This window comes from Colletotrichum abscissum (assembly GCF_030869225.1).
Source record: "Colletotrichum abscissum strain IMI 504890 chromosome Unknown Scaffold_79.1, whole genome shotgun sequence".
Classification (NCBI taxonomy): domain Eukaryota; kingdom Fungi; phylum Ascomycota; class Sordariomycetes; order Glomerellales; family Glomerellaceae; genus Colletotrichum; species Colletotrichum abscissum.
The window spans coordinates 27344-49377 of NW_026850524.1; the positions used below are offsets into that span (position 1 = coordinate 27344).

At 56.4% G+C, this 22034-nt stretch overlaps 6 protein-coding genes across 6 annotated transcripts; 2 read left to right on the top strand and 4 right to left on the bottom strand.

Annotated features, from left to right (window-relative positions):
* Positions 1-1619: 1619 nt before the first annotated feature.
* Positions 1620-4284, top strand: CABS01_16008 (transporter Avl9; the record flags this gene model as incomplete). The annotated part of the gene is made up of 4 exons (XM_060549340.1): positions 1620-1849; positions 1963-2389; positions 2461-2673; positions 2725-4284. 4 exons carry the CDS (start codon positions 1620-1622, stop codon positions 4282-4284), a joined length of 2430 nt encoding a protein of 809 aa, XP_060390728.1.
* Positions 4285-6797: 2513 nt separating this feature from the next.
* CABS01_16009 (SH3 domain-containing protein) lies at positions 6798-9674 on the bottom strand (the record flags this gene model as incomplete). The annotated part of the gene is made up of 6 exons (XM_060549341.1): positions 6798-7048; positions 7159-7854; positions 7932-8022; positions 8087-9066; positions 9149-9373; positions 9458-9674. 6 exons carry the CDS (start codon positions 9672-9674, stop codon positions 6798-6800), a joined length of 2460 nt encoding a protein of 819 aa, XP_060390729.1.
* Positions 9675-11425: 1751 nt separating this feature from the next.
* CABS01_16010 (uncharacterized protein) lies at positions 11426-13791 on the bottom strand (the record flags this gene model as incomplete). The annotated part of the gene is made up of 4 exons (XM_060549342.1): positions 11426-11455; positions 11511-11574; positions 11629-13633; positions 13692-13791. The coding sequence occupies 4 exons, from the start codon at positions 13789-13791 to the stop codon at positions 11426-11428; spliced, it is 2199 nt and encodes a 732-aa protein (XP_060390730.1).
* Positions 13792-14731: 940 nt separating this feature from the next.
* On the top strand, positions 14732-15793 carry CABS01_16011 (calcineurin-like phosphoesterase; the record flags this gene model as incomplete). Its single annotated transcript, XM_060549343.1, has 2 exons — positions 14732-15334; positions 15425-15793. The coding sequence occupies 2 exons, from the start codon at positions 14732-14734 to the stop codon at positions 15791-15793; spliced, it is 972 nt and encodes a 323-aa protein (XP_060390731.1).
* A 280-nt stretch (positions 15794-16073) lies between these two features.
* Positions 16074-18723, bottom strand: CABS01_16012 (mixed-linked glucanase; the record flags this gene model as incomplete). The annotated part of the gene is made up of 8 exons (XM_060549344.1): positions 16074-16848; positions 16909-17355; positions 17421-17536; positions 17598-17870; positions 17970-18045; positions 18105-18198; positions 18320-18534; positions 18629-18723. 8 exons carry the CDS (start codon positions 18721-18723, stop codon positions 16074-16076), a joined length of 2091 nt encoding a protein of 696 aa, XP_060390732.1.
* Positions 18724-20215: 1492 nt separating this feature from the next.
* CABS01_16013 (Pex2/Pex12 amino terminal region) lies at positions 20216-21541 on the bottom strand (the record flags this gene model as incomplete). Its single annotated transcript, XM_060549345.1, has 1 exon — positions 20216-21541. The coding sequence occupies one exon, from the start codon at positions 21539-21541 to the stop codon at positions 20216-20218; it is 1326 nt and encodes a 441-aa protein (XP_060390733.1).
* Positions 21542-22034: the final 493 nt, after the last annotated feature.

A 22034-nucleotide genomic window follows, 5' to 3' on the forward strand; every position in this document is an offset into this window, starting at 1 on the left:
GGAACCTCCAACCCCTGAACCTGTCGTGCTTTCTTTCAATGTGGGACGAGTCGTTCGTTTTTAATTGCAACCCATCCCCGACAATTGACTTGTCTGGACCTCTGGTACACACTTGGCTCTATTTTAAGGGGTCCCGTGTCCGCATGAGAGCGTTCTCATAAAACGCGAGCAGAAAATAAAATCAGAGAAGCCAGATGAGCAAATGAGAATCGAGGGCCAGGACGGCAAGGAAATTACAATGAGAGTGGAAAGACTGGACTGGAAGTAATAATAAAGTATTTTACTATACTTTTTTGCCGTAGTGCATTAGCACTAATTCCAACAACTCATCCACAATGCCCACTCTCCCGAACCCAGTCTCATTTTGAACCGTTGCCCGCCTCCGGTCCAATACAAAGCCTACCGCGAACCCACACCGCGAACAACCGTGCTGTGTGTGGTGGGCGAGCCATTCGAGTCTCTCTATCCCCTCAGCTCTCGGGTTTCCATCTTCCTTAACTTTTACCCTCCTCCGCTTGTCGGTCTGCCACTCACGTCTTCCTTTGCCTTCAGCTTTCCTCACCCCAAGCAAGGAGGCGGCGAATTGTCCCTTTCTGTGCTATTACTGCCATTCGACACTTCGTGTTAGCAAGGCCTTCTCCACCGACCGCTACGTTCTTACGGCTGCTACCAAACGTCCCCTTCCCAGGACCCTAATTCGCCAGTGCAAGTACGAGGCGGCGGTCGAATCACCGAGGCAAACTGCACAGCGGAGCAACCCGATTTTCCCAGCTCATAGTCTCACGTACGCCCCCATTCGCGCACCCGCGACCGCGCTTCTTTCGAGAGGGACGAACCTGTCACCGCTTTCTGCGAGTTCTGCTTGGCGACGCCGGCAGGTAGCTTGCCGGTCGATTTTCGAGGAGGGACGAAGACCAGGCGGTATACAAAGCGGACGCCCTATCTTTCCCTACATAATTCTACGGCCCAGAGAGAGAGTGTGTGTCACACTTCTCTTGACGACCAATTCTTCGTATAGAAGACGATAACCGAAGCCCGCCAATTGCTCTCTTGGAGACTTGTGCAGATCAACTCTCCCGGCAGCTTGTCTCACATTAGCTCCCCTTTGAGTGGACGGGGAAATCTCGATACTACGTCAGAACAGAACCCGCAACCCCTCCTCGACTTTTCTGGGGGTCGAACTAGGTAGTTTACCACAAAGACGAACTTCGCGCGCCCGCCCCGGGAATCTCGACGCCGACAAAAAAAAAGACCTCCTCCCATCGCGAGGCTTTGCCAGCGAAGCGGCAATCGGTACCCTGAAAAGGATTGATTCACGCAAGCAAACGTCGGACGAAACGTGCGACGAACGCGAGGAGGACAAGCGGAGGAGAAGAAAGAATCAAGATCAGGAACTGAGGAAATACATGGCAATGTCGTAGGAGTGGCCTGATTGCGCCAAAGAAGTCGAATTACAAACACAGATTGAGGGATTCGCGAAGGAAAAGGAATTGGGCGGGTTTCTGAAGTAGCACACACCTGGTTTCTTACGCAAACACCAGTTTCGACGCTCGTCCACCCCTCGTCGGTGAGAGGCATCACCCAGAAAGAGAGGCAGACCTGATAAAAAGGAGGGAAACATGGATACTCCCGAGGTTGCGACGCCGACGTCTGGCGCCGCTACGCCCTTGACGGTGCCGTCAACGCCGGCTAAGCCAGATTTCATTCCGCTGGTCACGGTTGTCGACTTCCACCATGCCCGCGGACCCGAAGTTGAGATGTGGTTTGGCGCGGCGGAGGGTACAGATCCAGCAGTCGAGTATGACTGGGGCTTGCTGCCCTTCATGGCGTTGAGCGACGGTGCGCACTTGTGAGTATTGACCCGTGTTCACTCTGACGCAGATGGTGACTGGGAGCTCTGCCTCGGACCCCGGCTGCTATCTTCGTCTCAGAGCTGGAACAGAAGCTGACGACTCGGACCAGATCAAGCGAGGATTTCTCCTACTTTACGCTCCTCCGTCCGGCCACCGCCACGGGGCCTGCGACGTCCCTGTTCGGCATATCCTGTACACGGCAGCTCGATGCCTCGCAGCTCCTTAACCGGCCCGCCGACGTCACGCGCTCGACGGTCCAGAAAGCCGTCGTCGTCATCGCCGACACGCCGCAGCACTTTGGCATGATGCGCGAGCGTCTCAGCGTCGTCACGCAGGCCTGGTTCGCGCAGCGCGAGTTCACCGACACGGAGATTCTCCGCCGCTTCCAGGAAAGTCTGGCCGAGGAGAAGGAGCGCGGGTTCTTGACGGAGGAGGAGAGCCGCGACCAGTACCTCGGCATGAGCTTGCGTGAGCTGGTGCATGAGTTCAAGTCACAGACGCTGATGCTGTTCAAATGCTGTTTGCTGCAGCCGAAGGTGCGTTTTCTCCCGATCAAGTGGTAGACCTGCAAAAGGGTAGGTTGATGGAAGCTGACCGATGAGCATAGATGCTTTTTTTCGGATCACGATGTGAAAGGTTATGCATGATGCAGTTTTCTCTTATTTCTCTGATACCCGGACTTATCCGTAATCTCGTTGACTGCGCCGACCCGGAGCTGAACAACTACGAGAAGAGGTTGGCGCGGCCCACGAGCTTGCGAACCAGCGATCGCAACTCTTTGCTCACTTACATGGGCTTGCCCCTGCAGATTTTCGGCAAGGTAGGTTTGTTGTTGCCATGTCAATAGTTCTGACACTGACGACATCAACAGGGTAGTCTGTTTGGCCCATACACCCCTCTACAGCAACTTGATATACTCGCCGACTTTGGCACCAAGTCATACATTGTGGGCAGCACGAATTCACTCCTCTTACAGCAGAGGGACCGTTACAGCGATATTTTAATCAATCTCGACGAGCACACCGTCAATGTCACATCCTCCTCGCTCAAGAACGCCCTGGCTCTGTCAGCCGCAGACCGCCGTTGGATCGACTACATTACCCAAGTAGTTAATGACACCTGGGACGAAGCCAACCCCCAGCGTCCAAACACCATGGGCTACGTGGGCAGCGAGGAGTTCATCCGCCTCCAGTTTGAAGAGTACATATTATCTCTCGTCTCTTCGGTGAAATACCGCAATCACCTCCATGCGCACCCGAATAACCCGAGGGCGCTCCTCCCGCATATTGAAGGCGACCCTTCCCTCGACTACGGAAACGAATTCATCGAATATTGGTCCCGCACCGAAAACCATCGCATCTGGAACGGCAACACGGATTCCCACCTCTTTGACGTCGTCGAGCCGCGGCACCCTTGCGCCGGCGGTCTTACGATTGATGACGTGCAGCGCCGCATCGCGCAGCAGGTCCAGGACATGCATCTGGACGAGCGTCTCGCCGTCGGTAAGGAGGTTCTCGGACGCAACTTTGCCGTGGGCAAGGAGAAGGCGTCCAACATGTTCAACAAATTCTACTCCGACCTGGAAGCGCTTCGCGAGGCGCAGAGGAAACGGGCCGAGGAGCAGCGTCTGGCTCAGGAGGCTGCTGCCGCGGAGGCGGAAAAGGCTGGCGCTCCCGCCGCCTCTGCTGCATCGACGGAGAGCTCAGCAGCCGCCAAGGCAGCGGGCAATTCTGGCAATAAGGCTAGCTCGTACGTGAGTTCGTGGGTCACATGGGCGGGTGAGAAGCGCAAGGCCGGGTGGGGTGGCGGCAGCGGCAGCGGCAGCGGGAACAGCACCGTGACGTCGCCGACTACGAGTACCAGCGGAGGGTACGGCTGGGGCCGCGGATGGGGCAAGTCCAAGACGGACGCCAGTAAGGCTGGGAACGGCGGTGACAGGGACTCTGCTTCGATTTCGGGATCGAGGGTGTCGACTTCGTCAGCGGGCACGGAGATCCATGATAAGAGGCCGCATGGCGAAAAGCACGATTTCCAGCCGCTGACGCAGGGGTCGTATACGGAGTCGATTCTCTCAACGGGGTCGATTGAATCGGAGACGCCGGCGGGCCACGCGAGGCCAGAGTCGAAGGATGGAGTTGCGCCGCCCACGACGGTAGGAGCTTCCAATACGACTGGTGAGGCTGATAGCAAATTGAACGGCGGGGATAGCAGTACTATTCGGACAGTGGTTTCTGAGGCCGACGTGGAGGAAAGGACGGGAGGTTCTACCCCGGCCGCGGCCGCGAGTACTCTGCCGACTAAGGCGCAACAGCCACGGCAACAGGAGAGCGACGAGGAGGAGGAGGACGAAGTGGAGGAATCCAGGGCAACGGCAGCTGCTGCGGAGGCTGCAGCTGAAGCGGCCAAGGCTTGGGGCGATGATCGTCCATGAGGAGGAACCGCACCTATGAAGAAATAGAATGAAAGCATAAGGGGTATCAGCAAACCGAGATGATAATGGGGAACGATGGGACATGGGGATGTGAAGAAATATCAACTACAGCACAACACACAAATTCCTGCAGGGAAAAAAGGAATCATCACGGTACAGAGTGTGTACAGAAGTATCAGCATAGCGAAGCATTTGTTGGAAGGGAGGGGGGGGTTCCCGATGCCAGGGTCGGATTGGAAATCTGGCGCGCGCATGAAGAACGTCAACCTGGTTATCTTGGTTTTGTCACCAAACCTGTAGCTTTAATCATTATATATTTTTCACATGCAGAAGAGATTGAGAAAGCTCATTTAACGGCCTTTGATGACTTTGGGGGGGGGGGGGGGGGGGGGGGGGGGGGGTTGGTGGGGGGGGGGGGGGGTGGGGTGGGGGGGGGGGGGGGGGGGGGGGGGGGGGGGGGGGGGGGGGGGTGGGGGGCTACTTGGGATTTGGCCGATGTACTACGGTTTGCGTGTGTTGGAGGGAGATGGCTGGGGGCGAGGATTGGATGGTACAGATCGGAATGGATGAGGTCAATGAGAAAGAACGCGGTTCATAATGATGTGTGATTGGGTTCCGTTTCGATTCGTGACTCGGGCATACACGAGGCTGAGGATCTCGGAAAACTTTGTCCTCGTCGTTGCGTCTACTAATGAGATGTAAGTCTTGGTCCGGGAAACTTTCGTGCCTCGTGCTCGGGACAACGATGACCTACAAAAGCGTCGTGAGAATTCGTCCACACAGACGGAGACTCATCTGTGGTCAACGGCGAGTGGGGAAAGCTGTATCAATAAAAGCCGACGTCAGGCCTGCGAGGAGGCTTTCCCCCCTCTGCTCGAAGCGAGACGACCAACGTGCATTTTGCCGTCCAGCCGAGTCTCCTGCTTATATGCTGTTCCGACCTGCACTCATTTAATAAGAATGAGAAGTTTAGGAGACGAGGTGGTCGTTACATGCTCCAGCCCTTCTACGCCATTGATACACGGAAGGGTATTAGTCTCGGAATATGTAAAGAACACTGAAAGTTGAGTAGAGGGCCTGCTGGCTCGAGGTGGAGTTGCTAACTAGAGGCAAGACTGATATCACCGCAAGACCCAGGAAGATTATAGAGACCGGGTCTGATACGGAGAACCAACTCCAGCCTTTTCTGTCTTCGAGACGACAAAGGTCCCTGCAGATGCCATGCGCCTGGTGTGAGACCTTGCTTTGTCACTTTTACTTGATTATATACTCGCGGTGGCGGGAACGGCTGGAGATACCTCGTTCCAATGTATATAAGTCGATCTCTGCGCGTTTGTTAAGCTTGGTGAGGAACTCAGGACCAGGCGACGTAGTAAAATCGTCGTCAGAAGAGGATTGCCTCTTTGCTTTCTTGCTCCAGTAACTTTTTTTCGCGCATCTTGAGAATCGAGAGATATCTACCATGTGCTATCTAAACATATTGTAAAATTGTGAGAGCGGGAAAACGCAGTTTTCTTCTACGCATACAGCTTCCTCCGTGGCAGCATATTCATCCCTGAATAAGCTCAGTCTACCCAATAGCCTCTACGGAAACGGAACGTCTTTCAGCCTAGCCGAAACGTTCGCCTCGGTCATTGTTCCTGATCGTCTCGTCAGACGGCCTGCAGATTCGTCGCGTCAACCATGACGAGCCATCATCTGACGGTCACTGGACCGTCGCTGTTAGACCGGCTAGTCAATTGACCAAATTTCAAAGATGATTTCTGGTAAGGTCGCTCTTTAAACTAGTACATTTTCTGAACTTGTTTGAAGATGGGGTACCTACCAGGTCAAAGTCCCATGCTCACCTTCCTCGACATTAATCTCATAATCTCTTCTCCCTTCCTTATTTTCTAGTTTCCGCTGACCGTGAGGTGACAGATATCGCCCTTTACCGAGGCCGAAGAGAAGGTGCAATGAGTGGAACGTTTCGTAACATCGACTTCCACTTTTACAGATGGCGTGGCAAAGACGTAAGCTGGAGATGAACATATCCTTGCTCAATCAAAGTGCTGAGGAGTATTGTCCGTGTCTACAGATCAGGAAGGGGTAGCGATTGAGGTTTGAACCCTGAGCATGTTTCAATATTCGATCTAAAAAGGTTTCGTCTTGCTGGCAAGGATTTACTCCAGTCTACGTAGGAACGATGCTTCAAAGAGATCCATCCCCCTTGTATGGGCTTTGAATTTCTCAAATCAGAGACAGAACGAGTATATCGCAGATGCCTCGCGAAGCCTTCAAGTTTCTCAACCTATGGCTGTGGTGGAATACTGATCACAGTATTTGAGACTGAGTACGCAGAGCAGGGCACCTTCTCTCGGTGACGCCAAATGTGTCGTTTGTATCTTTCAATCGTTACTGGGTATTGAAAACTCCTAAAAAAACAACCCACAAAGGTATCGTCGTTCAAAGAAACAAACAAAAGAAGACGTCCACCGCATCGCCGAATCAATCCAAGTGCCTATCCATCTTCTTCACACAACCGAAGGCCGCGGCCCAGACGAGACCATGACGTGCCCAACGCTCGACTGCCTCGACGCCTTCCTGCCGGAGGAGAACCTCTCAAAGAAGCCCGCCGTCCCAGACTTTCTCCGCTCCCCGCTCGAGATGCTCGACCTGTCCGAAACCTCGCGGATCGAGGCGGCGTCGATAAAGGTCTGCGGGAAGATGCCCCAGACGCCCTTTGCGTTGGTGCCGGACCAGCACCAGTGGTCTTGCCAGGCCCCTAGATGCCTCGTGTAAGCAGACTGAAGATACACGCCATGGAAACGTCTAACCAGGAAAATGAAGAGAAGGAAAGGGGAAGAGGAGAAGAAGAAAATAAAAAAGACTCACAGCTGATGTTGGTGATCCTCTCCCCCTGATCAAACTTCAACCAGTCCCCACCATCCTTCGGCCTAGGCGCAAACTTCCACCGCGCCACAGCCGAGATATTACTCGCCGTGTCCGCGCGAATCTCCGCCTTGGGCGGCGCCTCCAACTTGAGCACATCCAGCGGCGCGGACCCGAAATTCCCCTCGTGCCACCCCATCACCCACTCCCCGTTATATTTCGCGGGAAACTCCACCCCGCTCAACCTCGCGCCGTTAGCAAGCTCGAACCCGGGCGTGTTGTCGTACAGCAGCCGCATCCCGTACATCCTCTTAACCGTCTGCGTCGCCGTCGCCGTCGGCAGCTGCGCGAGCTCGAGCTGGCGGCCCTCGATGCGCGAGGGCCGGGGCGGGGCGCGGAAGTGCAGGTCGTAGTTGTTGCGCAGGTGGAGCGGTACCTCCCCCCCGCCCGTGGTTTCCGAGGTTTCGACGACGGTGATGCCGGGTACTTGGGGCAAGGGCCGCGGGTGCCGGGCGAGGTGCTCGAAGAGCTTCTTCTGGCTGAAGAAGACCGTGGCGTCGCATTCTTCGAGGGTGCGTTGGGCGTGGACGCAGAAGACGCAGCCGTAGAGGAACTCGTCTGCGCGTTTGGTGGCGACGTGGGATTTTTGGAGGAAGCGGGGGCGGTAGGATATTTTGTTGGAGGTGTGGTTTGCTTCCTCTGGAGGTTGTCACCGTGTTAGTTCACCCAACCCCTAGAATCAAGTCGGATATCAGGGGAAAGAGTTAGGTACGTACCGGCGTTGTTGACGTCGTTCTCGACCTGTTTGAAGTCGAGCTCGTAGGAGCAGCTCGAGCACTTGGCGACCTCGTGTGCGCCAGAGAATCCCTTGGAACGAAAGTCAGTCGAGGTGTGCTACAAATAGAAAAGGGGCGGGACGCTGCCTACTCACCGGTTTCTTAACCTTCTTCACACCAAGGCCTCCGCGCGTGACCTCCTTCGCGCCCTCGCAGAACCCTTTATACAAATAAAACGAGCTGCTCAACCCGATATTACAATCCTTTGGCCGGGACGAGACCTGAAGCGCCGCCTCCCGTCCCTGCGAAGAAGACGACTCCGACTCCACGGGGATCAGCCCCTCGCCGTCGCTCATGACCAGCGGGACCTTCTCGATGCCCTCGTGGACGCCGGGCGGGAAGTTGGGCGGGATGATGGGCGGCCTCGACGTCGGGCTGAGCCGGCCCCCGTCGTGAGCCGAGGACGTGGAGGCGCGGTGCTCCGTCATGGAGGGGCTGATGGCGCCCGAGTTCCTCCTGCCGCCGCCGTCGAATACGGAGTCGTGGAGGGATTCCTGGGAGCGTTGCCGTGAGGCGTGCGAGTACATGGAGCTGGTCTGCGAGTGCCGGTGGGGCCGCGGGGAGTGGCCTCCATTCACGTTCCGCGGCGTCTGTGTCTGGTCTTCCGTGACGATACCTAGTGTCGTCGACGAAGCTCGTCCTCGCGAGACGAGGGGGTGACTTCTATCCGTCATCGATACCGGCGATCGCGTGAGATCCTGCGGGCTCATTTGGTGGTACCGGTCTTCTTCCGAGAGGACGCGGTCGGTGGGGATCTCAAGCCGATGATCTGAGCCGTGCGAGAATCTGCTCATGTTCTTCGGGCTGCCCGGCTCAGAGATGGGCGAGCTCATGGAGACGGGCGGACGACGCTCAATGTTCATCTCACCCATTGGTCCTTCCAATCCCGTCTCGATCATGGGGCTTGCTCCTATACTCCACGGGTTTGTCGGCGGAGGAGGCGGCGGTTGTAGCTCGATTACCTCCTCCCTGACTCTTGGCTCTGGCTCAGGTGTTGCGTGTTGCTCTTCATGTGGCTGGAAATGATGTCCCTCATGGGACGTAGGCAGACTTCCGTGGCCTTGGTCTTGGGTCTCTATCGTCGAGGGGGTCTTTGGTCAGCTGCGTGGTTTTTCTTTCTCATATTTGAATTCAGGGGGAGCAATGGCTATAGTTACCGTGTGTAGCCGGTGGCGATGTCGCGATAATTGGAATAGGAGGCTGCTCTCGCGGCGCCGGCTCCAGCCTCATCCTCTTCAAGATCTCTCCAGTCCGGAGACCGGCCCTCTTGCAGAGCTCCCGCAGCTCGACATACTTCTCCTTTTCATACGTGTCTGCATCGATTACGTCTTCAAAGTCCCATATCATGTCAGTCATCTGTGACCTGTAGTCGGCGATCTCGTCTACGTGGACAACACAAGGTTAGTTAACACCGTCACCATATGTGCGTGAGAAGAAGAAGATTAAGAAAACGGAGATCAACATACTATCATCTTTGAGCGCATCTATAAAGTTGACGCCAGACTCCTCCAAGTGGCGCAAGCACAGCGGCTCAATAATCTTGAGGATGCGCTCGGCGCCCTTGACCAGCTTCTGGCTCTCGGAGAGCATGTCCCGGTCGTCACCCGCGTTCCCGAGCGCAACGGTCCCCTTCTCCACGACCTCCTCAAAGGGCCCTGTCACCAAGTCCTTCACGACGTCCATGGTCGGCAAAAGGGGGGGCCCGTAAGTCCTTTGAGAGCCGGTGGCCGTCTGGTCTCGGTCTCCCGGCGGCGGGGTTTTAGGTGGAGTCGTCGGTCTGGTTGGTTAAAGGTACACGATGGGCTAAGCCAGCGCGAGAAGCTGGCAGAGGGTCATCCGAATAGTAAGTTTGGATCTCAATTTGCGCAATCGCCAAGTGTTTTCGAGGGTTCACGATCACAAAAACTTTGGAGAAAAGATCTTGGCAGAAAATGTGAGAAAAAGAGAAGGGAGAAGAGAGAGGAAATGCGAAGAGGAGGGCAGGTTAGGATAGGACAAGGCTGTAGGAAAACTACTAAGCTGAGCTGAGCAGATCAATTAGTCGGCTTCGCTCAGAGTCACCACCACAGAAGCAGGGCCAGCTCCAGGCCGCAGGATAGATGAGCAAGGAATGGCACACAAGGACGGGGCAGGATTGGAGATGGGCGGCTGGCGGGCAAGGTAGGCAGATGCAGGGCGCACCGCATGTCAGACTGGCCGCTCTCTCTCCCGAGACACGAAGCGTACCTCTGGGCCGTCCGTCTATCTGTCACTCGAGAGATAGAGCGAGCGAGCAAGGACACAAGAGTACCGGTAGCCAACGGGCGTGGCTTGCTTCTCGGAACGCCTCCGCACTTCCAGTTCCAGTTCAGGTCTTGAAAGTTGACATGAGTGACAAGCAGGCAAGGCGGTGCGGTGGTGTTGCGCCCACCTTTGCAAGCGAATGCAGGTGAACCTCGCCCCGGTATCAGGCTAGTCCCGCGAGGAGATCGACATGGCGGGCGATGAAAAGAGTGTCAACATGTCTGCTGCATGTTCCAACGTGGAGGAGGGGGGTGGAGGAGAAGCGCCAAAGGTGGAGGAGGAGGCGTTCTGGCGTCTTGGATCCGAGGTAGGGCTGCTAAGCTGTCGCTGCTGGCCTTCAGAACCCCCCAGGCAGACCCGTTTGGCTTCATCGGCGTGGCACATTCCTAAAGCTGGCCCCGCGATTGGTGTTTCTCAAGCGAAAGGAATGTCGCGGGCGTGACGGAGTTTGCTGGTAAAGTATTGAGGGAAGAGGGACGTTTGGTAGGGGGTTGTAAGCGATCAAGTCCACAACGTCGGTACGTACTATGACTGAATAAGCAAGGAACTTGAGGTAGGTAGCATTGGTACCTAGGTACTATGGTAGGCTCATCAGATGAACGCTGCAGCCACGAGGTCCAGCACAGCTAGCGCAGAGGCGCAGCTCAATACAAGCCCATCGACGTAACCTCTTAGAGTAAAGAGGCTCTAACAAGCATTTGGATCATTGCACAAAACGACGCCCAGTTGTGTAAGCCTCCCGATCTGCCTTGCCCGGTGCGCAGTTTGTTTTAAGTGGTCATCTGCCCTTTCATCATGAGGCATTACTGAGTAAGGTCAGGAAGGTAGACAGCCCTGACAACATACCTTATCTCAACTTCTCCATCGGTCACCCTTTGTGGCCACCGACGACAGCATCGCTTTTGCTCCATTTTTCTTCACCGAAGAGACAAACATCCAGAAGGGTTGCCTAACTCTTATTTTGACCGAAACAAACGCCCGATTACAGACAGCAAGTAACCCGTAGCTTTTCGGAAGACCCCGATTAAACATATTCGCTAGCAATACACGCCAGAACAGGCATAACTCATATTCTCGTCAATAAGGGGTTGTGCGTATATTTTGTTTCTCATTCACCAGCCCGTCCTTTGACCAACTGTTGATGACGGCCTCTATGCCTTGGTTGTGTTTCCGGAGATGCTCTGATGATCTCATGTCAGAAGGTGGCAGTGACGGTTAAAGTATACAGCGACTTACCTGAGAAATCAGATTGCGACCAATCTGGATAGTCTCGGCCATACCGCGTTGGCGAAGCCAGAATCTGTCACATCGTCAGTTTAAATCTTCAAAGTCAAGGGCAAGAACATCAACTTACGCCTCCTCGGCGCCTCCGTGGCCCTGAGTCGAGATCCTGCGGGCCTCATCCTCAAGAGCCTGCATGGTGATCATCTCCGTCTTCTCGATACCCGGAGTGGCAGCTTGGTCCGAAACGCCTTGGCCCAGGTTCTCCTCGAGCAGTCTCTTCTTCATCATGAAACGTTCCTTCTTCTCCCTTTGCAGTCCGGGGCTATCCAGCTTCTTCATAACGAGGCGAACGACGAACTGAGCGCCAAAGTAGAAGTGCTCCGAAAGGAGGATACTGAGGAGGAGACCCCATGCCTGAATGCTTCCAGGGGTACCACGAGGTCCATCGCCCTTGCCAGCGGATCTGCACAGGAATACAATCGAGGCGCTGGTGATGCTACCCAACCAAGACAAGAAGCCCAGGGCGTTGAGCCAGGGTCCGATGGAGTCGGCGCGCCACGGAATCGGCCGTCTGCTGCTAATGGCGATCTTGACAGCGTCCGACCTCATCTCGACCCAGTTGTTGACGAGGAAGCAGCAAGCTGTCAAAGGCCAGGCCACGGAGAAGAGAGAGAGGTAACCAAACTGGATGACCATCTCTCTGTAGTCTCCGGTAACATCGTAGGTCTCAAGCTCAGCTTCGTTTCTCACACGCTCCAAGAAGGCAGCCTCTTCCGGCTGGTCCTGGATCTTGGCAGCGCTGTCCTCCTTGGACATCTTGGACTGCACCTCTCTGACCTCCTGGAACACCTGGCGCTTGACGTACGGCACAATGACCTCGGTGGCAAAGTTGACGACCTGGGCGGTGACGGTGAAGTAGAACATCTGTTTGCTGATTCTCTCGGGGTTGATGGAAAACTCCTGAGTCTGGAAGTTGACGTCCTTGGGGGTGATCTTCTGCGCAGTTGTCCGCCAGAAGTCGAGGTAAGGAGTGAGATGGTCGCCGAAGGGCAGGTAGACAAAGGTGGTGAAGAACAGGGCCATGTAAGAGGTCAGGAAGTTGAGAACGAACTCCTTCTGAACCAAAGCCGCATGGTGGGCGTCAATCGTTTCGTAGTTTTCCATCTCAGTCAGTCTCGTCGCGAACTTGGTGAGCACGGTAGAGAAAGTAGGCGTCATAACCACCAGAATGACGGTCGGGAGGAAGGCCAAGTAGGACTGGAAAGGTCCATTGTATACCTCGTTGATGAAGATTTCCAGCGAGTTGCAGGTGACGATAAGAGTGCCCAGCACCACGATGCACGCTGCTGCGAAAGGGATCTGGAGAAGTTGCGTCTGCAGACGCTTGATGGGCGAGTAAATCTTGACGGGCTCTCCGGTGATGGGGTCCTCGGCCTGGCGCTCGAACTCGAATTGCGGGCGAGGGTGCTGGATGTTGGAGACGCCGCGGACGCCCCACTGTACGGCGAGGTCGACTTCCCTCTGCTTCCAGAACTCGAAGAAGATGACGGACCACAGGCAACTGACGAGAGCATAGAGCCAGGAGAACTGGCCAAGGAACATCCAAGCACCAAAGCCGGCGGCGGCGGGAACGACGAGGAACTTGAAATAGGTCTGCATAAAGGCAAAGTAGAAGGCGACGCTCTCGCCGAACTTATCGCGAATCTCGTCGAGGTCGTTCTCGTCCGTCTGTCCCTTTGTGCTCACCCTCTTGATCCACTGGCGGTTGAAGGAGTGGTTGTGGAGGGGGAAGATGCTGGCGACGTGCTTCCACTTGCCGGACTCGGGGGTGATGCCGGCTCCGCCCTCGTTCTTGGGCTTCACCATGGGCAGGTAGACGAGGCGCAGGCGCTCGGCGTCGGAGACGGGCTCATCGCGGAGAGCCTGGGAGAGGTCCTTGTCTGCGGTGTTGGTTCGAGCGCCCTGTAGCCAGTCTTGCAGTCTGGATCGGTAGACTTGGTCGGCGAGGAACTTGTCGGCGATCTTGATGAAGACGAGGACGGAGCTCTTGTCGCCTCTCCGGACCTCGGTGGTCAGGCCAACATGGGTCAAGGCTTCGATTAGCTGGACGAATGAAGCTTCGGCGCTGGCGCGGTCTGGATGAAGTAATGGGTCAGTTCTCGTGGTGAGGCACAGAGGCAAAGGGGGACTCACCCTCTTGCGGGATCTTGTAGTTGATGACATAGTCGACGCCAAAGTTGGTGTCTAGACCCTTGGTCTTCTCATCGCTGTAAAGGTCGCGAAGAGTCGCCATTGCTGCTGCGGACCGCGGGTTCGTCCCAAGAGATCAGTCGTCGGGAGCTCGAGCACGGATGGTATGTGTGCAGGGTAGGAGGTCTGGATTGTAGAGATGGGATGCACTTTGAGACAAGATATGAGAGCTATCCAAAGGCTCGAAAGTGACGGAATCACGACAAGAGAAAAGGTGGTAGGGTTCGCGATGGTCTTAAAGCCAAGTGCGAGAATGTTAGCCAAGTGGCTGAAAGTAATGACGGTGATGTCTCGCTTGGCAGGTTTTTTTCAATGAACAGAAGGAGAGAGGAGGGAGCTTGGGCGTTTGGCTGGCTGGCGGGACTGAGGGAACCGTCACGTCACCGCGCAGGGCCCCGACTTGGCCGGGGAGCTCATTTTCAGGGAACAAGCTCTAGTCGATCCCACCACCGCTACGCCAAACATGGATTGGCGCTGCCGTGTCGCTGGGAAAGGTCCAGTGGTGTTGTACTTGGTGGGCTTGTAGCATCGTAGCAGTGACATTGGTGGTGCGTGGCTCGTGCTGCCCCGGCCTCCCCCTCCACCACTCCCCTCCTCCTCTGGCCCCCAGCATAGCTGAACCGCCGCCATGCCAGGTGCCGGCCGGCCCACCTCACTGTGGACATGGCAACATGCACTGACTGATTGACTTCTGACGGGTGGATTGTCATTGGATTGCACATGTGCTGGCTGGTGCTGTCATCGGTGGGGTTTCAGCTTTGGCAGCTGCTTGGAGCTCCCTCTGCCCCATGTGAAGATCCGTCCGGCCAACCTCAACACCACTTCACCTCACCTCACCTCACCTCACCACACCGTATCTCACCTCAATTCATATCACCAATTTCACTCACCTCGCACAGCAGCTCACATGGAAGTCGTATAATCCCTGCGTCCCTTCACTCGATATCCCCACGACCAGGGACACCGGCGGACACACTCTCCAAATGACTCTCCTCACAGCCCTCGGCCTCCGCCGCCAAAACGACTGGGAGCCCCTAACCCTTATCGACGCCATCCTTCTCTCACCCCTAAACCTCCTCGTCACAATCATCTACAGCATAATCCTCTTCCTCCGCGGTCGACCCTTCACCCCGCCCCGCGACAAGCCCGCCATCCGCATCGTCTGCCTCTCCGACACCCACGACCGCACCGACGTTGACATACCCCCGGGGGACCTCCTCATCCACGCCGGCGACCTCACCAACGCCGGCACCGTCGCCGACATCCAGGCCCAGCTCGACTGGCTCGCCGCTCAGCCCCACCAGCACAAGATCCTCGTGTGCGGCAACCATGACAGTTTCTTCGATCCCAGCGCCCGTCTGCCCGAGGACCGCGGCAAGAGCCTCGATTTCAAGGGGGTCCGCTATCTCATCCGTGATGCCGTCACGCTGGAGTTCAAGGGTGGCCGTCACTTGAAGATCTATGGTGCCCCTGATATCCCGACCTGCGGCGGTTCAGAAATGGCTTTCCAATATGATCGTTCATCACCGCCCTGGACCAACACGGTACCAATTGACACTGACGTTTTGATCACTCACACACCACCAGTAAGTCTCATCTCATCTCATAGTACTTCATTTCACTTCGTCTCATCCTCTCCACCTGCGAAAACTTCCTCGTCTAACACAAGCCACAAGAAAACCCACCTAGACCTAAACCTAGGCTGCCCAGCCCTCCTCCAAGAAGTCTGGCGCGTCCGCCCCAAACTCCACGTCTTCGGCCACGTCCACTGGGGCCACGGCCGCCAGAGCGTCCACTTTGACGACTGCCAGCGCGCCTACGAGGCCCTCATGTCCCGCCCGCCCCGCGGCCTCTTCCGCGACCTCTTCCCCCACGCTGGCTGGCGGGACGCTCTCGCCGTCCTGGGCTACGGCATACACGGCGTCGTCTGGAAGTGGCTCATGGTCGGGCCCGGCGGCAACACCAGCAGTCTCATGGTCAACGCCGCGCAAATGTACGGCAACACGGGGCGGCTGGGGAACCCGGTGGAAGTAGTGGATTTGTAATGAAATAAAGAGCAAGACAATGACTTGGGATCATAAAGTTTTTGTGTACCTATAAGAACTACGTATAATGTAGTAAGGCGATGCGCCCGTTGCGCTGGTGTGGTATCATGGCGATGTCTATGCTAATGAGTGTGGTGGAGGAAATCAACGAAAGAAACCAAGCAGAAAGATAGAAAGAAGTGAGAAAGAGAGAGAGACCAAATGCGCCGCCAATATGCACCGGGAACCAGCCCACCGAGTCGCACGTCGCCCCGACGTCAAATCCACAATTCCCACTTCATCAGAAAAACATCAACGCGAATCGTACAACCGCAATGGCGACCCCCAACCCAACAGCCCACCCAAAGTTCACCTCCGCCACGGACGCCCCTGCACTAACAGACACCATCGACGGAGTGGGTCTCCCGGTCGCGGGCGGCGTCGCCGCCGCACCAGTCACCGATCCAGTGGGCCAATACCCCGTCGACGTCCCGGCTCCGGCCCCGGCCCCGGTGCCCGGCACCGCAAGCACCAAAAACGGCACCGTAAGCGTCACACGGTCCGCGCCGTCGGCACCACACCCGGCGCACGAGGCCACCGTCGTCGTCATCGGCACGCTCACGGCCGCGGGCTGCATCCCGTCACCGCCGCAGTACTTGTTGCACCCCGGCACCAGGATCGTGGTACAGTGCTCCGCGGGCGTCAGGCGCGCCGCGTCGGTGGCGCAGACGGTGGTGTACGTCACCGTCGTGACGAGCGTCGATGTGGGTGGGGTATGGGGTTCCGGGTCGCCCAGGGGCGGGGCGTTGGGGGGTACTTCGTCTGTGAGACGGGCGTAGACTGACAAGAGGTAGGTTGAGGGCGCGGCGCGGCGGTGGAGGTGGAGGTGCATGAGGCGGCGGTGGGGGTTCGAGGAGAAGGACGGCGGCAGGGTGTCTCGCTTTGGCTTCGTGGCTGGGGTGCTTGTGGTGCCGCCGCAGAGCTGGGTGCTGTTTCCTGGGCAGGGGCTGTTGCAGAGGGCGCGGTCTGTCGTTGCTCTGGTGTCTGGGTCGAGGTCGTCTGCGCAGAAGCATTCGCTGGGAAGGGGATGTGTTAGTGGGAGAGGATTTATCTGAGAAGAGGGTTCGGGACGTTACCTTTCGCGGACACCGGCGTATTTCCCGGGTCTGCAGAGATCAATACACTTGCCGAGCGTCATATCCGCCGCCGAGGCCTTGAGCAAGAAGCTCTGAAACCCGGTCCCGGAGCCGAAGCAGCCGAGATACGCATACTCCCCAATCGTCGCCGGCTCGCGCCCTGGGACTACGGGGTCCGTCGAGGGGCTCGGCGGCGCGGTGGCGGTCGGTCCCACGACGGTGGACAGGACGACGGACGAGACTTGGGAGGACTGCATTGTGGCGGTGGAAACGATGACAGTGCCGTTTTGCGTGAAACTCGTCACGATAGTGGCAGGGTTCGGTACCGTGGTGTAGATTGTCGATGTAGTCTGGACCGTTGTCGTTGTCGTCGGCTCGGACGGGCTGGCGGTGGTGTTCGTGGCGAGGCCTTGTTCGTAGACGTCGATGTAGTTGACTTCCCAGTATCTGATTTCCCGCTTCTCGTCAGGGAGGTTCCAGGGAGCATGTGTGAGAAAGGTCCGATGACTTACGCGTTTGCGAATGCGGTAGGATTGTTCGCCACGTACTCGACGCACGTCGGCGCTCGCTGATTACAGGTGTCCCCGTCCTTGCCCCAGATGTTGGCAGCATAATCACCGCAAAAGTTCTGAACGTCTCAAAGTCAGCTTGATTTGTAATATACTCACGCAACTTCGCGCAGAACATACCGTCTGAATCACAATACTCATATCCTTAAAGTATGTGTCTACATCACACGACGACGTCCCAAACAGCGCAGATGGCAGGCCCCAGCCGGACGGATCGGGGTTCTTGGCAATAATATCGTCCGGGATGCTCTGCCTCGGCCAGTGCCAGATACTGATGGCCTCCGAGGTCCACTCGAGCGCGTAGACGCCGCCGCCGACTGCGTTGAAAGCGTCTCCGTAGGTGTGTGTGTCCGAGGCGGGGGGAAGGTAGTTGCAGCCGGCGTTGTTGGTGGTCTAATTTTTGGTGTCTTGTTAGCAAGAGAGCACACAGCCACACATCACCAAATGATGAATACACAAGGGGCCGTGGGCTTCACTGAGGAGACTACATACACCTGGGCTTTCACAGTCGAGGAGGAGAGGTTGGCCGGCGGCTGCGGGGGAGTCTGGGATACGGCATCCTGATGTACTAGATTGATCGTGTTAAACCCGACTTCTAGATATGGCATGAAGGAGTGCGAGACTCACGTGTGTCCGGAGAGGATATTCTTTGTAGCCTGGTTCGCGCCCTCGATGATATCAATTTCTCCGCTTGTAGGCCAGTCCGGTCCATACATCCAGACTACCAGATTCAATGTAAGCTAGTGAGCCAAGAAAGGTAATCCGATACGTCTTCAACGGGTCTGATCCCCTCCAAGACTCGGCAAGATGAAGAGACCCAAAAAGGAGAGATCCAAACTTACACGCAGGCCACAACCCACAAACCGACGGCGGCATGTGCGCGAAATCACCGATAAACAGTCCATGGTTATACTGCCTCTTGCTCTCTAGCCTCAGACTCGGCCGTCCGTCGCTGAGGCCGTACGTGTTCTTGTTATCCACGCCCAGCGTCACGGCCTGCGTGTCCGGGTCGATGAAGTAGAGGCCCTTTGCAAGGGCGTCGGGCTGGCTTTGGTACCTATCTTTGCCGTTAGTTCATCCACGTCCAACTCCGCTCGACTAACAACAGGGTCTAGGCCGATATCTGTGAGTAGGAGGAGGAAAGGACGTACCTTACGAAGCCGTTGGATGGGTCGGCATAGTTGATAAAGTTGAAGTCTGAAATCAAGTTCGCGCCGAAGTACGACTGCGATAAGCTGTACGCCATGTTGGCTTCTCTTCCTCTTCCTCTTCCTCTCCTAATGTTCCTTTACACCTTTGTTCGTGTCTTCTCGAGGCTTTTTTGCCGTGCCCTTTGTCGTGTTAAGAGATTCAAGAGAGTGTATGAATGACCACCCTAAAAACAATCTGAATAGAGCGAGAGAGGTCGGGTGCGTCAGCGATCGATGATCGGAAACCGATGGGCATACACACGTCAACGAGAGACTCTGGTTGATTCAGATAAACAGAGAGAGAGAGAGAGATAGAGAGAAGGAGAGTGAGAGAGAGCAAACGCCACGACTCAGTTTCGATGATCGAACAGAAACCAGATGTCATGAGACCCTTCAGAGAGAGGGGTGTAGTTTCCTTATAACCCTTTGCTCGTCAACATCTCCCTTGCGACTGATCCAGGAACAGAACCGCCAAAGATGCGAACCTCGACGAATGGATTTCCAAGTCTGCCCTCCTCCACATGAGAACCACACCACCATCATCGCAGCCCTCACTCCCGGTCAGGAATGCCACTGCTCGACCGCCGTCTGGCCGAGGACCTGTCCAAGGACCCAAGCCCTTGGGATGCTCGAGATCCATCTATCTCCCTCCCAGCCTCCTCAAGCAAACCTATTTAGAACAGGTGACGTTTGCTTCTCCACAAGAAGCACTTGCTCATATGGGTCTACGCCTAGTTGGAAGAACAGAGAACCAAAAAGGATAAGAAAGCTAGACCGGTCTGGTGGAAGTCGACAGAGAATCCAATACGCAGGTAATCCATTTCGAGAGACCCAACCACGCAACATCCACTCCAAAAAGAGAAAGTCAAGGAAGCAGACCAAGCTTGACGAGAGAAAGAAGGGAAACAAGAGGAATGCAAGCATCGCTAGCTTCGCTCAGAAAGTTGCCTTCCTCTCTGCCCATCCATAAACCCTCCGAGCGTAGCAGACTCGGCAGACCGAGACATCCTGACGGCGAGACAGGAGGTGCGCCGCCCAGGCAAAAAAAAGAAGTGGAAGCAAACCCGTTCGAAGAAGAGAGGCCCGACCAACCGTGAGCGAAAAACGTGAAACCCAATAGAGAAGTAGAATCGAATGCCAGATCACGTAGAAAGGGATCGGGGGGGGGGGGGGGGCGTGGGGCCGGACCACCGCCCCGATGTGAGACATCCTCCCCTCCATTCCAAGCGGTGGAGGTATTCTCAGTCCCGCATTCTTCATGTCCGACCCTTGCTTCCACCGGGTTTCCACCTCCGAAGTTCTCAGAGCCAGAAAAGAAAAGACAAACAAAAGGACAACGATGCTCTAGATCGTGAGTGGGTATATTATTCATATGGTGGATATGGCATACAAGCGGAAACAAAAAAGGACAAGTTCGTGACCCAAACGCCATGGCCTTTTTCGGCTTATGCCCACCACCTTTAAGCAATCCCTCCCCTCAACACTCACCGCCGACTCTTTCTCGTCGTCGGTAAACTACTGACCCAAATTCTCTCACTTGTACCAGTCTTACACCATGATCCTCCTCAGCCCCTCCGTGCCTCCCAGGACGCGTCGGCCAGTGACCGCACACCGCCCCTGTCCGCTCTCCCACTTGCCTTCCTTGTCTCCCATGAAATCTTCCTGCATCGGATGCAAACCCTCCACCCACCGGTGAATGCACGTGTAGCAGTACACAATACCCGTCTGACACGCCGTCGGTGTAACGATGGGATCCTCGCAAATAGGGCACAGCGCCGAGTCCTCAGGCGCAGTCACCGTATAGATGGGCAACAGCGAAGGCGTCGCGATAGGCGCCGTCTCAGCAGCCGGAACAGCCGCGTCCGCCGACTCGTCGTCGCCGCTGACCGCCTTCTCCTTGCCCTTGCCCGTCGCGGCAGCACCTGCTCTTCCAGCTCCTCCCTTGCCAGCCCCCAGGCCCGAGACCACAGGGGGCGGGAGATCCAGCGTCTCGGACGCCTTACGCGACAGCTGCTTGGCAAAGTCGGACGCGTGCCACCACTCGAGAAACTTGAGCGCAAAGATGCTCATGGGCAGCAGCAGAGACAGGCTGGAGAGCAGACGCGGGCCCATCTCGCGCGGGGAGAAGAGGGATCTCCACCCGGGCGGCGCGCCGGGCTTTCCCTTCGCCTTGCCGCCGCTGCTCGTGAGCGCGTCAATGGCCTGGTAATCGGCGCCCGTCATCCTCCTCATGCGGGTGCCGATGAGCCATAGGAACGGGTTGTGGTACTTGCTGTTGTCAAACAGGTAGGCCAGGTTGAACGACAGCAGCGCAAAGTAGTAGGCCGCGTTGACGCTCGGGTAGATGTTGCGCAGGAACCAGCGGTAATAGTGCAGGAAGCGCTGCTTCAGCGTCGGGTTGGGCGGCATCTGGGTGTAGGCGGCGCCGAGGAGCGCCCGCGGCGCGTTCACCTCGTAACCCTCATCGAGCTTCCTCTGCAGGTAGGGGACGCCGACGGCGACGGCGAGGTTCATCCATATGTCCTTCGTGCCGAGCTTGAGGGTGTCCCGTACGACGGCGGGCGCGGAGGCGCTGGCGCGCGGGATCTCGGCGTGCAGGGCCTTTTCGCGCTTCAGGCCGTAAAAGTTCTCGGTGAAGCTGCCGCCGCGGGTCTTTAGGTAGTGGCGCTCGACGAGGAGCATGAGCAGGGCGTAGAGCTCATCAAAGGAGTTGAGGGCGCGCAGGAGGTAGCGCGGGTATCGTTGGGTGGCGATGGTGAGGAGGTATCGGATGGTGGGCGGGAGGAGGGAGTTGAGCTGCTGTTCGGAGATGAGCTCGAAGAGGGAGGGTTTCTGGTCGTCGAAGGAGCCCCGGAGGGCGGTCATAAACTCCATGGTGGGCGAGGGCGGGCGGGCATCGGGGTTGATGTGATGACGATACCGTCAATGGTTTCTTGCTGCGAGTGCGCGGATGCAAAAGAGTGAGTTGCGCTGTTATCTGGGCATGGCGATGACGGATCAGGTGTCGTCGGGTGGGTTGGTGATAATGGAAGGCTGCAGATCTCCGTACAGGTGGTTTATCTTATCGTCGGCGGTTGGTTTGTCAGAAGTTGGAGGTTGAACGTACCGAAAGGGATTTGCCGAGGCAGTTCCACTAGCGTGCCGAAGATAGGGACCAAGAACCCGGGGAAGCCAGCGGGGCCATTTGCTGTGGAAATGGAAGGGTACCTAAGAAAAGGTACCCATCCGGACCCCCAACCGAACTCAATTGAATTATAGCATCAGCAACTCGATCATTCTCACTTTAGATTGAGGCTCACTCATAGATCGCCCATCTATTCAGTCATCGCCTTCTGGTTGATTATCTGTGGCCTAGTACCCCATCGAT